The sequence below is a fragment of the Amborella trichopoda genome, chromosome 8 (assembly GCF_054954075.1).
Source record: "Amborella trichopoda isolate Santa Cruz 75 chromosome 8, AtrichopodaSantaCruz75HAP2 v2.0, whole genome shotgun sequence".
NCBI lineage: Eukaryota > Viridiplantae > Streptophyta > Magnoliopsida > Amborellales > Amborellaceae > Amborella > Amborella trichopoda.
The window spans coordinates 15,554,752-15,569,336 of record NC_142343.1 but is presented as its reverse complement, the minus strand read 5'-3'; the positions used below and the strand labels follow the sequence as shown (position 1 = coordinate 15,569,336).

Here is a 14,585-nt window from a genome sequence, read left to right as displayed (position 1 = left end):
ACCTTGGCTGATTGCATCCCATTTCATTGAACACGAAGCTCACTTGTTTAATGACATTTTTGTTGATTGATTTGAGCTAAAGAGGGGTGTAGAACTTGTTGATTTTGGTGTGCATTTACAAAACACAGCTTGTGATGCATTGAGCCCATTGAAATCACATTTACAAGAGCACTGGATCTATGGTTGCCTCACCTAAGATTCTCATATAGATTACTTTGTACTCTATCTTTTCGGATAGTTCTAGATCTTGGTTTACTGATCTAAGCCTACGCCCGTAGCTCCCACTTGTTTCTCCAAAGTGTGTGATAAAATCGTGTAGGGGTGTACTTCTTGTGCTTGCTTCCGACTTGAGGCAATAACTGTTGATGACCATCCACCAGGTGTTGTGATCAACTTGAAATATACATAAGTCCCATCAAGTAGACCGTAGAGCATTTTGGAAGGCTTCCGTTGGTTCCCATATTGTGCTCCCACTTGGATCAAATTATTAACAAAGTGTTTGTACATGTCAATTGTGCATTGTAATGAAATTGTTTCGTCATAGCTTTAATCTATTGATAATATTTTTGCACAATTGATAGAAGAGCTATCATAATTGAGTTGCGAGTTCTTTTATGCTCATTCAATCTTAGGATTCTGCATACCTGTTGATGTATTCTTGCTAGAAATTAGTTGTACAATAGGCATTGTAAGAAGGTTAGCCACTGCTACAACGAATTTGTTTTTAAAAGCACACCTAGTTACATCCCTACATAGATCTCTTTTAAAGATGACATTCCTCGTGATGTACATTGCTGAAATTGACATTGGCATTGTTAAGGTGATATTACTACTTTTAGTTGGATGAAACAATCCTTTCACATAATATGAAGACATCATCATCAGAGCCGTTATCCCAACTATTTGGGGTTTACTGCATAGACCTCTTTCAAAGAGGACATTCCTTAATTAGACCATAAGTCACTCTATTTTATTCCTACTTCCATCCATGTCGTTTCAGGCCCTATCCTTGCTCTTTACTGAGCCTTCCACTTGAACCAAATCACCCCTCCTAACGCTTGCGGTTATAGGTCGATGTTGCCCATTTTTAGACCACCTATGTCTACTTTCCCTCAATTTATCGCTTATTAGAGCTATCACTAGTTCTCCTCAAATGTAGTCATTCTAAATTTTGTCCTTCTTTAGTCTTGTCACTCATCCATCTCAAGATCCTCATCCAGCTACACTCATTCTATGGATATCTTGTTCCTTGACTACCCAATATTCTGTCCCATAAAGCATGTTGGTCTTGCAGATGTCGTGTAGAACTTCCTCTTTAGTTTCATTAGTATGCGACGATCATATAAGGCTGCAAAAGTACTTCTCCGCTTCGTCCAACCTGCTCTAATTCTATGAGCAACATCTTCCTTAATCTCTCATTTCTCACGGATTATCAACCCTAAATATCGAAAGTAAACCCTTTTAGGTACTTTTTGCCCATGACTCTTAACTAATTCCTCGTTTCTGTTCATATTATTACTAAACCTGCATCTCAAATATTTTGTATTAGTCCAAGCTAATTTAGAACGTTTAGATACTAAAGCATGGCTCGAATTTTCTAACTTTGTGCTTATGTCATTTCTAATCTCATCAATCACAACTATGTCATCCAAGCACCATACACAACAGGATTCTCCTTATAGATGCCTAGTTAACTCGTCCTGTAGATGCCAAGTTATAGATGAAGACATGAAAAATATACTTCCCTGGTTTAGAGACCACTAGAACTTTTAAGGGGATTGCAGTCGCTCAAAAGACTACGTGGGTAAGCACAGAAGTCAATTCGGGAATCCTGCAGTGCTAAACTTACAACTTCAGGCATCGAAGAAATACTTCTTCCTGATGAAATTACATATCACTGGCTAGCTGGTAGACCTTAATATCTGGCTATGACCACTCTGGATATCAGTTCTGATGTTCACTCTATCAACTAGTTTGTTCATATCTCCCATAAAAGTCAAAAGGTCGCAATTTATCCTACGCTTCATTATATTCATTTTAAATTTGGATGAGGACTTCTTTTGTCTACCACATCTGATCTGCACCTTATTTCTATTGTTGCTGAATGGGCTAGCCACCTAAATACGAGCAGATCTACCAAATGTTACAGTATTTTCTCGGACATTCCTTTTTATGTTAGCATTATCAGAAGCAAGAGATTCTTCTAGATCCAATTCTAAAGCCGAACATTGAGCTGTCTATGAATGCCGCCATATTCTTATCCTACTATACATCGGAATGGTGTTAATGATATTAGAAAGCCACCAATCTTGTGGTCATGATCAGACCAAGCACATCGAAGTTCACACCATTACATTCACTAGAGATAGGCTAGTCACATTCTCTCTTCTTTGCATTCCCTCTGAAAAGGTTGTTGATCTGTAGACCAACGTGTTAACCAAGAGGCACAAGAATATCTTGTGAGAAAAATGTCAGTCGTCACCAGTGATATGTTAGATTCAGGTAGGTATTGAGACTGCATTACGTAATCACATTATGTATATAGGGTCTATGTACAGTTTTGTTTCTAGGGGCATTTGTTTTATACCATATATACTAGGGTATTTATGCACCTAGCATAGGGTATATGCAAAATCTTATGACACTAATCTGTACTGATAATTCCAACAAGGAAAAACTTAGTTGGACAACAAAACAAGGAAGATGTTTGCACAATTACCAAAGAGGAAATCCCAATAAAACTCATACTTCTCTTGGCTGCTTTCATAAGCATCCTCATTTTGACTTTGATATCCATAGGGATGTTAGTAAAAGGAATGACAAAGTTCTAAGTACATCGAATAAAAGTACATCGAGAGTGGTGTATGGAAAAACTACCCTGCATATTAGAAAATAGTTATCAACAGTAAGGCATAAATAGAATCATTAAGCACAAGGCACTAATTAACGAACACTGATCCACTTCTGATGATCACAAATACTATTATACGAAAAACATAGGATAAAGAAAAGTCACAATAGTAAACTGGATCACTGGATGTATTTAGATATTCCTCCACAATCAAATGCGTGCATTGATAAATGCAAGGTTTTAAAAATCATCAATCTGGACCAAAATCACCTAATCATGAGTGGAAATTAGGGGAGCCATTAGGGAAACCTCAATATATCGGGAACTAAGAGGTTCCCTCTACAAACCAGCTGGTTATAGCCAGTTTTCTGACAAAACCAGCCGGTTCTCTAATTCTATCAGAGAACCAAACCAAATCACCCCGATTCCTATATATTTTTATTTATAGTGCTTTAATTTTGCTTTTTTTAATTTTTAATTTGCTCACTAGCCCCTTCACTGCCAATGTTTGGGGTGCCACGAGCAAAACGTTGCAAAGGCGTGACGTGCCATGAGTAAAGAGTTCTATAGGCACAACTCTTGTTGCCTTGCCTTACCATATCCCTAGTGTGGGATTAATCTTTAACTCCTTTCCTTCTCTTTCTTTGGTTTTAACCTTTGTGAGGCGAACTTTGTTTTGTATAGGAGCTAAACTTTTCAAGTTGCATATTTGGAAAATGAGGTTACTTTTTCCCTTCTTGGAGCCTAGTCTCTCTCTCTCTCTCTCTCTCTCTATATATATATATATATATATATATATATATATATATATATATATATATCCAGAAAAAAGAATGGAGCCTAGTTTCTCTCTCTCTCTCTCTCTCTCTCTCTCTATATATATATATATATATATATATATATATATATCCAGAAAAAAGAGTAAAAAGAAAACCCAACAGCGAGCTGAAACTTTAGACAGAAACCAACTATTCATTTGATATCAACACAAAAAAGATAACATCAAAATCATTGTCTAGTAACCAAAAGTTTTATGCCAAATTTATTATGCTAATTGAAGAGAGATATTGGGAAAGGCTAAAATCAAATGTAGTTTTCCACCATACCTCAACCTATCTTAGTAGAATCCTAGAATTTTGATACTTGAATTTACGATTTTATTAAAAAAGGAAATATGACCTCTAACCCCCCCCTCCCCATAATTTCCATCCCTATTAGACCCTTGGCTTCACCAAAATCCCTCGTACTCCCTCAATTTTAAAACTTTGGGACCGTTAGCCCCCCAAACCATCCAATAGTCAACTCCCTTCCCTTTCTCTTCCGTTGCCCAAAACCAATCTTACCTTTGTGGACCCCCCTCTACAAATTTAGACTTAAAAAGAAAATGAATTTTTCTTTAAAATTATGACGTATTTAACAATTGCATCAATATCTTTCGAAATTGCAAAATAGTTAATCAAAACCATTATTACTATTGTGAATGGATTATTTGTTGGGGTTATGTGGCCATTTAAAGGCATTATGAGAGCATGTACATAAATTATAGTGGCATGATAACTCCAGTGCGAGTGTGATCCACATTGGACTATGAGGGATTGCTAATGCCAAGACTCACCTAAGCTTTGACTGGCTATGGCTCAATGTGAGATCTAAAACCCCGTAGCCCTGGGCACTGTGAGCACAACCGATAAGGGTTTCAATGTGGGGTTACATCTTGATCAGATCAGAGTTGTGCCCAGGGCAGTTGACCAGGGAAACTGAATATGACCCATGTTTGTGATGGTTGGCATGAGAGTACAAGGGCCTAAATCCTCATCATTACAATCAGATGACATGTACACTAGATAGCCGTCCAAGAAGCGGCCTTTTTTGATAAGGGTGTGTTTTGTGTACATTTGCTAAAGAGATGACTCCCTACAATACTGGACTGTGTTGGAAGGACCCATGGAACATAGTGCTAATATGGGGCCTAGACTTGTCCTCAGGGAGGGACTTGTAAGCTATGGACTAGGATCGTGTCTCCTTCATTTAATTTGCTAACTTTGATAGTCCAATCATGAATGCCTTTGAAGGGTTGTGGGCATGAGAATTATTGGGTCAGTTTGAGAAGGTGCAGTGAGATACGGTCTCTAGAAGGATGGAGTCCTCAGTATATTTGCTGTAATCCTAACTCTATGGATCCAACTCCCATAAAATCTTCTTTGATATATTTAAATATGTTTTAATTATTTTTTTGGTAATTAAAATGAATTTTTAGAACTCTCTACATATTTGTTTTAGTGAAAGAAGATTTCTAAATAAGAAAAAAGCAATTTTCTGATTTTACATATTTTTCAGAGAGAAAAATAAATGTTTGATGATATTCTAAAATTTATTTTAACATCTGCAAATTATATTTAATAAATTGGGGGCCCATTGGGATTCATTGGCCACACCAATTAGTGGGGCATGGGGCCCACATGGCCACCCATAGGGTGGTGCGCCCCACCTCCTTATTATTCCCTTTCCTATTTTATGCCTTGTGTCATAAGGCATACAATTGATTGGAATGTTTTAGGAAATATTTGGTATCGAAATTCTGATTGATTTGAAAAGGGGAAAGTGTAAGAGATTTATTAAATTTGATTTAGTATTTTCTCTACATAATATTTGATGGAATAGAGTTGCGGAAACTGAGGGATAATGGTTCCACCTCATTCCTTTTAATCATGATAGTTGATCTAAAGAATAAATGAATGAGATCTCTTCACCCCACAGGTCCGTCAAGACTAAGTCTCATAATGATGGAAAGCCCTAACCCTAGAAACCCTAGCCTGTACGTTATATAAACTAGCTATGGGAGCCCATTCTCTACACTTCATATTTTAATATATCTCTCTCTCTCTTACCCTAAGGGGTAGCACACACCTCTCTGATCTCTCTTTATTTCTCTATTAAAATTTAGGGTTTAGAAAAGAAAAGAAACCCTAAGACATGGCATGCCAAGCCACAAAGTATAGCCCATTGGTACTAGCCTTATGCTCATATGTTGAACCTTAGTCTAGTTTATCTCATGCTATACTCTTTGTTGGTTTTTTCTAGGCTTCCCAAGTTGTGAGACAAGTTCTAGAATCTAGATCTCGTGTGCCGTTGATAGAGGAGAACCGGTGTGGGGTGTACAAAGTCCTTGGGGGTAACCTGAGGCAAGGTATGTGGTATTTTCCTGTTTCTTGCTTTCTTGATTTAATTGCATCTTTTATGTAATTTTCAGATTCATGTTATGAATGTAATTTTGTTTTGATGGTACGCAAGTGAGAGTTCTTTGGCATTCTTGTGTTTTATTTGGCTTATATATTGTATTAGGACACTTATAAGTGATCTGTGTGGTAATACATTAGAAAAGATAGAAACATATTACTCAGTATGGACTTGCCCGGTGACATAGTCCTTTTATCCTTGTTATTATTTATTCATTTATTAAAGAAATTTATCAAAATACCAATAAAAGATTAACCATTTAATAATTAATATGTTGTTGTTGTTGTTGTTATTACTACTATTACCAAAAACATTTGTATAGAAAGTCATAAAAAAATATAGATGACTAATAGATGGGTTTGGCATTTAGTAAAACAAAAGGATGAAATTTCGACTAAGAACCAAAAAAAAACATAATTGGGGGATAAGCATCCCAAGGTTTTAAACTTAAGGGGGTACAATGGATTTTGGCGAACCTGAGGGTCTAATAGGATCGAAATTATAGGGAGGGGGGTGTAGGCCATTTTCCCTAAATAAATACAATGATAAGAAAAACATGGCGGCTTTCATAACCTAAATAAAAAGAAACCTGGAATTAATTATAAACTACTACATATTCTTTTCCTAGTTTTATGATGCTTCTTGTTTTACTTCAAAATTTTGGGTTTTAACAAAATTGCTTAGAGGCCAAGGACTCTGCAATCATTTTACATAATAAATGGGCGTGCTTTGATCATGATCTTGACGTAATCAAAGGTTTTAGGGTGCAGATCGGGTGGTAAGTGTTGGGGCTTGCGTCAACTATAAGTAGAAATTCCTGCTATTAATAAAGAACACAGAAAAGTTTTGCATTTATACTCTGGATTTCTACACAGCCACACCTTTCACAAAGGTTGGATTGGTTTATCGAGACAAGACTTAAAATACTCTCGCTCTCTCTCTCACCAATTCTTTTCCATTTAACCTACATTCTACTACGTAAAGGAAAATAATTTTTTTCCTTATGTAATATTCACATGCATATTAAGGTAGGATAAATAGGGGAATAGGTTACCACTCCAAATGTTTTCTAAAAATAAAGACATCAATATTTTCAGGAAGAAAATGATCCAACTCAAGAAAAAAATCTCTGTGCTAAATCAATGGAGAGCACGTGAGGCCATTTTCAAGCAGATAATGAGATATAAATTAAATACAAAAAGAAATGAATACGATGCCTCTAAAGAGATAAATTAAATACGACAACTCCAAAGAGATAAAACATTAATAAATGTGCGAATGGAAACAAATAATTAATTCAAGAAAACAATTTTCAAGAAAAAGAAAAAAACAAGAAATGAGTAGACAAGAGCCCCTACCTGTACAAGCGCAAGTGGCATTAGAGATTATAAAAAAACACAATAACAAAAAACATTCGAGTTAAGTGCACTTTAAATTACATTTTGAATATGAAATGAATGAAATGATCAACAAATACTCGGACATAGAAAGAGTTCCTAGTATTTACATATTTTTGGTATACTTAAAATAATGAAAATCCATTATGCAATACCCCCAATTTTTTTATAGACTTAAAACAAAATAAATTTTAAAGAAATTTTAAACATTTTTTGAATTTTTTTTTAAGGCCAAATCGCGTTGATCCATCAGAACCAGATCGTCGTTCTGCCGATCCGGACCAGCTTTTGCGATGGGTGATCCAGGTCTGGGATCTGGTTTTTTAAACATTGGATAAATATATTTTAATCACTGCCCCACAACTTGAGTATTGAAGGACTTTCTTGTGAAAAGCATATCAATTAATTGATTATCTGATAAATAGTTCACACATAATGTGGACTTGATCTCTGAGGAAGTACTTGCAATACATCATGATATGTTTTATATGGACATAAAATCCTAGATAGTAGTCACAATTATCAGTCTTGTGGTCATATGATGAAAGCATGAGGACACTACCTAATATCAAGATCCCATAAGAAACAATTCAACCATTATTGTCCTGAATGGTTCTTTAGATGGCATTATACTCAGCTAGAAATGTAAGTGAGCAAGCATAAATTGCTTTTTTTTAGCACATGGAAACAAATTAGATGGCAGCATACTCAGCTTGTACTTTGTTCAGCATGCTCTTGCGTACAAGTCAAGAGGCTGCTAAATATACTTAATCCGTCAGAGGACTACAAAGGACAAATGTGAAAAAAATGCCACTCACCAATGTGGGGATTTGCTGATTCATGAATGACAAATGCAAGTGAGAAACCGACCTGCAATTAGACCCAGTGATAAAGTTACATATCAGCTACTTACTGGTTTCTAAAATGCTAAGGTTGTGTCTTCATTATGAAAGCACTAACTTGTATTCTAAAGTGGCAAACAAAACCGAACAAAATATGGAATTGAGTCATCAACATCACTTATCCAAGTAATTATAGTATTAAAAATGAGAAAATTCAACCAAAAGAAAAAGCAAAGAGGTCAACAGATCAGCTATGGCAATATTACAGTTAGGGAGAACAAAGCAGCCTGTGATACAAGGGAAAATAAAGAATAATCCATATGACAATAGAAAGGCTACAGTCATAATCATCCACCATGTGTGATGGGTGGTAAGATCGAAAGTCCCAAGCATTTATAAATTTTTCAGCTAATTGTCCCTTAAAAGTAATTTTTTCTATGAAATCTATTGATGCATCAGACAAGTCACATGATGCAACTTACTTGTGTGGGTTGATGGATCAAATTGTAGATTTTGTTGGGGAAGATCGTGGGTACAAATAATTACTGACAATTAGGCCAATTACTCAGCAACTAGGCATCCGTTCACCTTGAAGACTAGTCATATGTTTTGGACACCTTGCACAGTTCATTGTGTTGATCTCATGCTTGAAACATAGGGAAGACATCTATACCTAAAGGGGCAGTCACCAAAGTGAAGTTTCTCTTTGATTTTACATAAAATCATATCATAGTCCTAAGTACCATGAGAGTGGTTACAAAAAAAAAAGAGCGATAGTGAGAGCAGGAGTCACTAGATTTGTCACAGGGTTTCTTGCCCTTCAAAACCTTTGTAAGAAAAAGGATGGCCTAAGGAGCATGGAAACTTTAGAGAAGTGGACTTGAAATAGTGGTCAAGGCATCAAGATAGGAGAAAAACAGAGACACTTGTTCTTTGTACGTCTCTTTGGAACCACTGCTACTATGCCTTTGACATTTCTCGCCCTTTGGTGACAGTGCTTCGATTGGTGGATGGAGATGCAAAGCCTGCCATGGGCTACATACATCAGGCCATGATTAGGGCGAAAGAAAATATAAAACTTTTTGAAAAATAATGAGACAAAATACATGCTCATGAACTATTAACTACTCACAAAAAAAAAAAAAAAAACAAGATATAAACTCATATTTGAGATTGTAGAAAATAGATGGGATATTCTGCTTCACGAGCCCCTCCATGTAGCTAGGTACTTTTTTAATTCAGCTCTTCATCATAAGCACCCTCCCATTGTATCAAACTATTTAATAAATGGAGGGTTTTTCGATGTACTCGAGAGATAGGAACCTGATCCTTCTATACAAGATGAGATTCGAATTTATGAGTTGATCAAGTTCAAGTATGCACAGCAACTTTGGACGTGATATCGCAATTCAGAACAGGGATACCACAAAACCAGGTAACTGAATTTGGCAACTGGAAGTTCTGTTGAATTATTGATTGTCATTACTAATAGGATAGAATGGATTATGTTATTATGTTACTCTTTATCAGACAATCACTTTATCAGACAATCAGGCTATCAGGCAACTCAAAGCTAATATATAAAGAAAATTATTGAATGAAAATTTCCTCTATCATATAAATCACACATTTTTGTTTTTCTATGCATTCTTATATTTTTATGATTTTTCTAATTTTTTAAAATTTGTTTACTGCATCATCCTTGATGCCCCACCTTAGGACCGCATTGAGCCACATCTCGCATGAAACCCACATCCGCATCAAGTCCACATCCCACAATTGACAAAACTGCCTCGTGTTTGGTTGGGATTCTTGAAAAAATTAGTAAGGTTAAGAACCATAGTTACCTGGAAGTAGGCGATCTGTTCCAAAAGCTCAATCCTATGAACACAGAAAGACAGATCTAGACATCTCTTTTCTAGAACTTAGGATCTCAATACCTAGAACACAGGTATGAAGTTCCTTAGATTTAATATTGTATTGGCATCAAATTCCAGATCCCTCAATCAGTTCTTTTAGCAACTAAACCATATGCAGATAGCCAGCTATATTAGCATGCAACACCATGAGTGCACATGCTAGAGACCTATACAAAGTGGAAGATATCACAAAGAACCCATATAAGGAGCTTATAGTGACTAGACTATGGTACTATTCATATGTAATTGGTGAGCTCAATCCTATCCGCTTGGGGAGATCGATCCCCTAGAGCATAGGGATGGAGTTCCTTAGATTTAATATCGTATGAACATCGATCCCTGTCATAAGGAGCTTCCTGGTAGCCTCGATCCATCGATCCCACTTCCGATCGAACCCCAAACAGATGGAGATTTTCTTTTCGGTCTAGTAGAAAACCACGGTCAAACACCTTACAACTGATCGCGAGTGCAGATTACCCTTGCAATACAAGCCTTAGCTATTTACAAAAGACATGATGGTACAACATAAAGACGAATGGGACTAAGGTCATCAAGCCTTTGGAATGGGAATTTGGAAGATACTTGAGAATTTATGGCCTCAAGGAACAAGGAAGGGTTGATACCTTGAAAATTAATCTTATTACAGCTTGAGCTTGAAGCCCTAAGGCATGTATGGTTGTAGAAATGAGGGGACTGTGGTCTATTTGAGGAGTCTGGGCCACTTAAATTTGTGAGTTTAAGTGAGGAGGTTGCGTCATATTTCTCAGAATCTTGGCCAGACAATATAAACTTTAAACGATGTAAAGTTGAGGTGTGCTTCTTTTTTTCTTTAAGAAAGAAAAACTGTCACCGAAGGACAAGGACTGGTGCTGGAGAAAACAGTGAAACTCTAATAAAGCCATATAGACAAGAAATTTAAGGTTTCTAGCAAAAGCTGCATGTTTCCCAAAAATACCATAAAGACCTTGAAAAAGGATGATTTCCTGTCCTAAAAGCTTGCATCTAGTAGATCAATTTTATAATGAGGATGTTGTGCTTGAGAAAATAGCAACAATTTAAATTGATGAATATGATACAGTGAGGATCATTGTTGTATAACTTCTACAATAACTGCTACCGGTTTTGTAATTAAAAGCTCACAAATTTATTTTAAATATAGAAGAAAATTGAAGCCCTTTGCACTGGTAACGATTGTCGTAGTGGAATTCATAATGTAAGCAGAGTTAGAGTTTAAGATCTCAGGAGTAACCAAATGTTTTATAAAATTTTAATTTCATTTCATCACAGGTGCAAGAAAAATTCATATTACAAATGTTATCTCCGGACCTGTATTAATAACTAGTACAGTCATTCATAATCTTCCACATACAAATAGAAACCAACAAAACTTTCAATTGTTTGCAGATTTCGCACAAGGATTAAACCCTCTATAAGGTAAAATAAGCATTCAGCAACGAAAATATTCAAAAGCCAACAACCATCCAAGTCTCCAAGATGTGAACCAACATGTTTAAGATAGTGGAAACATCAACTGATAAACATTAATTTCTATCTTGAGTTCGATTAAGTTTCAATCACTATGAATAACACACTTACCCCAACAAGAACACCGATCTCAATTCCTAGAAACAGGGTTGTAATGCTCGTAATAATCCAAAGAAGGAAATCTTTCTTGTTCACACGCCATAGGAAAATAGCTTCTTCATAATCTACCTGAGCAATAAAGAAAAATCTAGTCAGGAAGTATATACACAATAATTAATCAAGAGGGTAGTAGTGAAACTTTAGTAGCTCGCTTCTTCCATTTCAAAGTCATATGTCCATGCATGTATGGACTCCTAAAGAGATCAAACCACTCAGAAATCTAGAATAATCAGAAACATTATGTCCTCGTGGAAATCACTTTTAAAACTGCATCATTACTGCTGAAGACTCGAAGTCAAAATTTTCTCAGGTCTCACAAAGTTTATCTTTCCAGTTAGTTATAAGGGTGGAAAGGTTATGTTTAGTTCAAGGTTTAATCTGACATCCATGAATTTTATGCAGTATAATCATGCTCTCCTCCATTATAAAGTCGGAAAACTTTATTATGTCCCACACATAAATGAGAGTTCACAACGACTCTTTCTTCATTCAAGTGCATCAAGAGTTTTTTAGTATGAAAACTTCTCCTTCTTGGCCTCTAAGCTTCTTGTCATATTCACAAGCCGTCAGAGCCATCTTATCTATCATGTTTTGCATCTCCTTTGGTATAATATTATCATTACTATTTAAAATATGCTCTATGCCCTTCCGATTGTCCAATCATGGTCAAGGAAAGTAACTAGCACATGACAATTAGCTAGTTAGTGGTTGAGCTTATCTTGGGAAAAAGGGTCTCTCCACAAGAGTTCCATAATGGCGTAACTGTGCCAAATGGTCTACTAAAAATGTCAGCAAGTATCACTACCATATAATTAACTAGTGATCCTTGTATGCCTGCAAACCTTGGAAACGTTTATGGGCATCATGTGGTGGAAAGATATAAGTCAATACTGGCCCCATGGCAGGTGCAATTCCTTCCGTTTGAAGGGAAGGTTAACCTGATGAATGAGACACTTAACCGTACACCCATCAAGGTTATGACACTTGTTGTAATGTCATGTGCAGTAGCTGAGGGATTAGAAAGTACACAAAGAGATTTTCCTAAGAAAGGAAGTATTGTGGAGAGGAAATCCTCATCTGGTTAAACGGCAAATATGGGTGAACTCAAATTCGCAGGTAGCTTCAGAATTAGAAGGTTGCATTGACCAATCACATTCTCCTTGGAAAGTGGCAATGGAGAGCAGCTCATGAGGAGGACCATTTGTGGGATAGGGGCCTAGTAAGGAAATGCGGGAAGGAAAAGGATGGATGCTAGTCAAATTGTTGGAAATTTAAGCTAGGGTCTCAGGGGTATGGAGTGGGGTGGTGAGTGTCAGGTCCTCCTTCGGAAGGACATTTGTTGGGAAGAGAGTCAGGTTGTGGTAGCACATTTGGGGAAGGCACTTCCACAGTCACATTTCTGGATACTTCCAAGGTTAGCTACAGATCCCCAGGCCCTAGTCAAAACTATCAATTTGAATGGAGGTTGTCAGGAAGGTGGTGGGGTGCCTCCAATCATGATGGGGAGCTTATAGTGTTATGGATGTTGTTAGCATTGTTGGAGTCTCTCTTTCTTTCAGACACCAGCCCTACTTGTGTTTCCAATAGGCCGGGCTGGCTCTGAGGCCTTCAGGCGAGGTCTGTGTTTGGGGCAGACTAGGGCCATTTCAAGACCCAAGCTGGGCTATATAAGCCCGTTTTAATTTTCTGCAGGGCCCAGCCGACCCTTAGCCCAGTCAGAGCTCAGCACGAATTTCTATAGCCTATGCATTTGGACTACCTGCTCAATAGTCACTGTAAATTTTAATACTGAAAAATGAAATACATAATCCATGGACTACTTAATTATAATATTTATAGCCTATAGATCAGAACTAATAAAAACAAAAAGCAAAACCACTAAGAATAACTCAATTCCATCCCCATTTAATACACCTGCTCGGGCTCTGTGCCCCCCGTCTCTTCAGTCGATGCAGACTAAAGATCAGAGAGTGAGGAAAGGAGAGGGAAAACATGAGAGAGACTAACATTATATCTCTGCTCTTGCTCTACCCATCAACATTTCCTTCCTACATGATCATCTTATCAGTGACATTAGCCTTCTTGACAAACTCATCAATCTGATCCATTCCAGCCACAATCCCACTGGGAAACGCCCACCCCAGATAGGGAATCTGAATAGGAGCGAGATGGTTGGAATCTGAATAGAAACACCTACCTGTTTGAGCCTAATATTGGAAATTTAGAGAGAGCACCCCTTCTCTTCTCAGCGTTGGAAAAGGAGCGAGCGGGTTGGAATTCAATGTAGAGAGAGATCAGAATCAAACATAATAGAATAAGAGAGAAAGGCAAATGCAGAGAGAGAAAGGATTTGGGATTGAGACCTAGCCCTAATTCGTCTTTCTTAGACTCACTGAATAGATACCAGAACAAACCTAAATGAAAACCAAACCAACTATCACAAACCTCAGCCACAGGTTTCTCTATCTTCCCCCTCTTCTTCAGATTGCTTCCCCTTCCTATTCTTTTAGGGTTTGCCTCTTCTCCATGGTTTTGCACCATATCTCGTTCAGAAGTAGGACTATGCGACTAAAGGCTATGATTACATTACCTGAAGCCATGGTCAAGCTTAATTCTTCCGCATATCTCAAGTATTGGATTGAAAATATAATGCCACTGATCCAAGTCATCACTAGGCCGGCCACAGATATAAAAA

The 14,585-nt window shown here is 37.0% G+C and overlaps 1 protein-coding gene across 1 annotated transcript in view; it reads right to left on the bottom strand.

Annotated features, from left to right (window-relative positions):
- Positions 1-14,585, bottom strand: part of LOC18434131 (putative sulfate transporter 4.2) — a 118,032-nt gene that overhangs the window by 23,413 nt on the left and 80,034 nt on the right. The window contains exons 12-13 of the mRNA XM_006844199.4: positions 11,843-11,959; positions 8,304-8,355 (exon numbers count right to left, since the gene is read on the bottom strand). Of these exons, the coding sequence (XP_006844262.1) occupies positions 8,304-8,355; positions 11,843-11,959 (169 nt within the window). The remainder of the gene's footprint in view (positions 1-8,303; positions 8,356-11,842; positions 11,960-14,585) is intronic.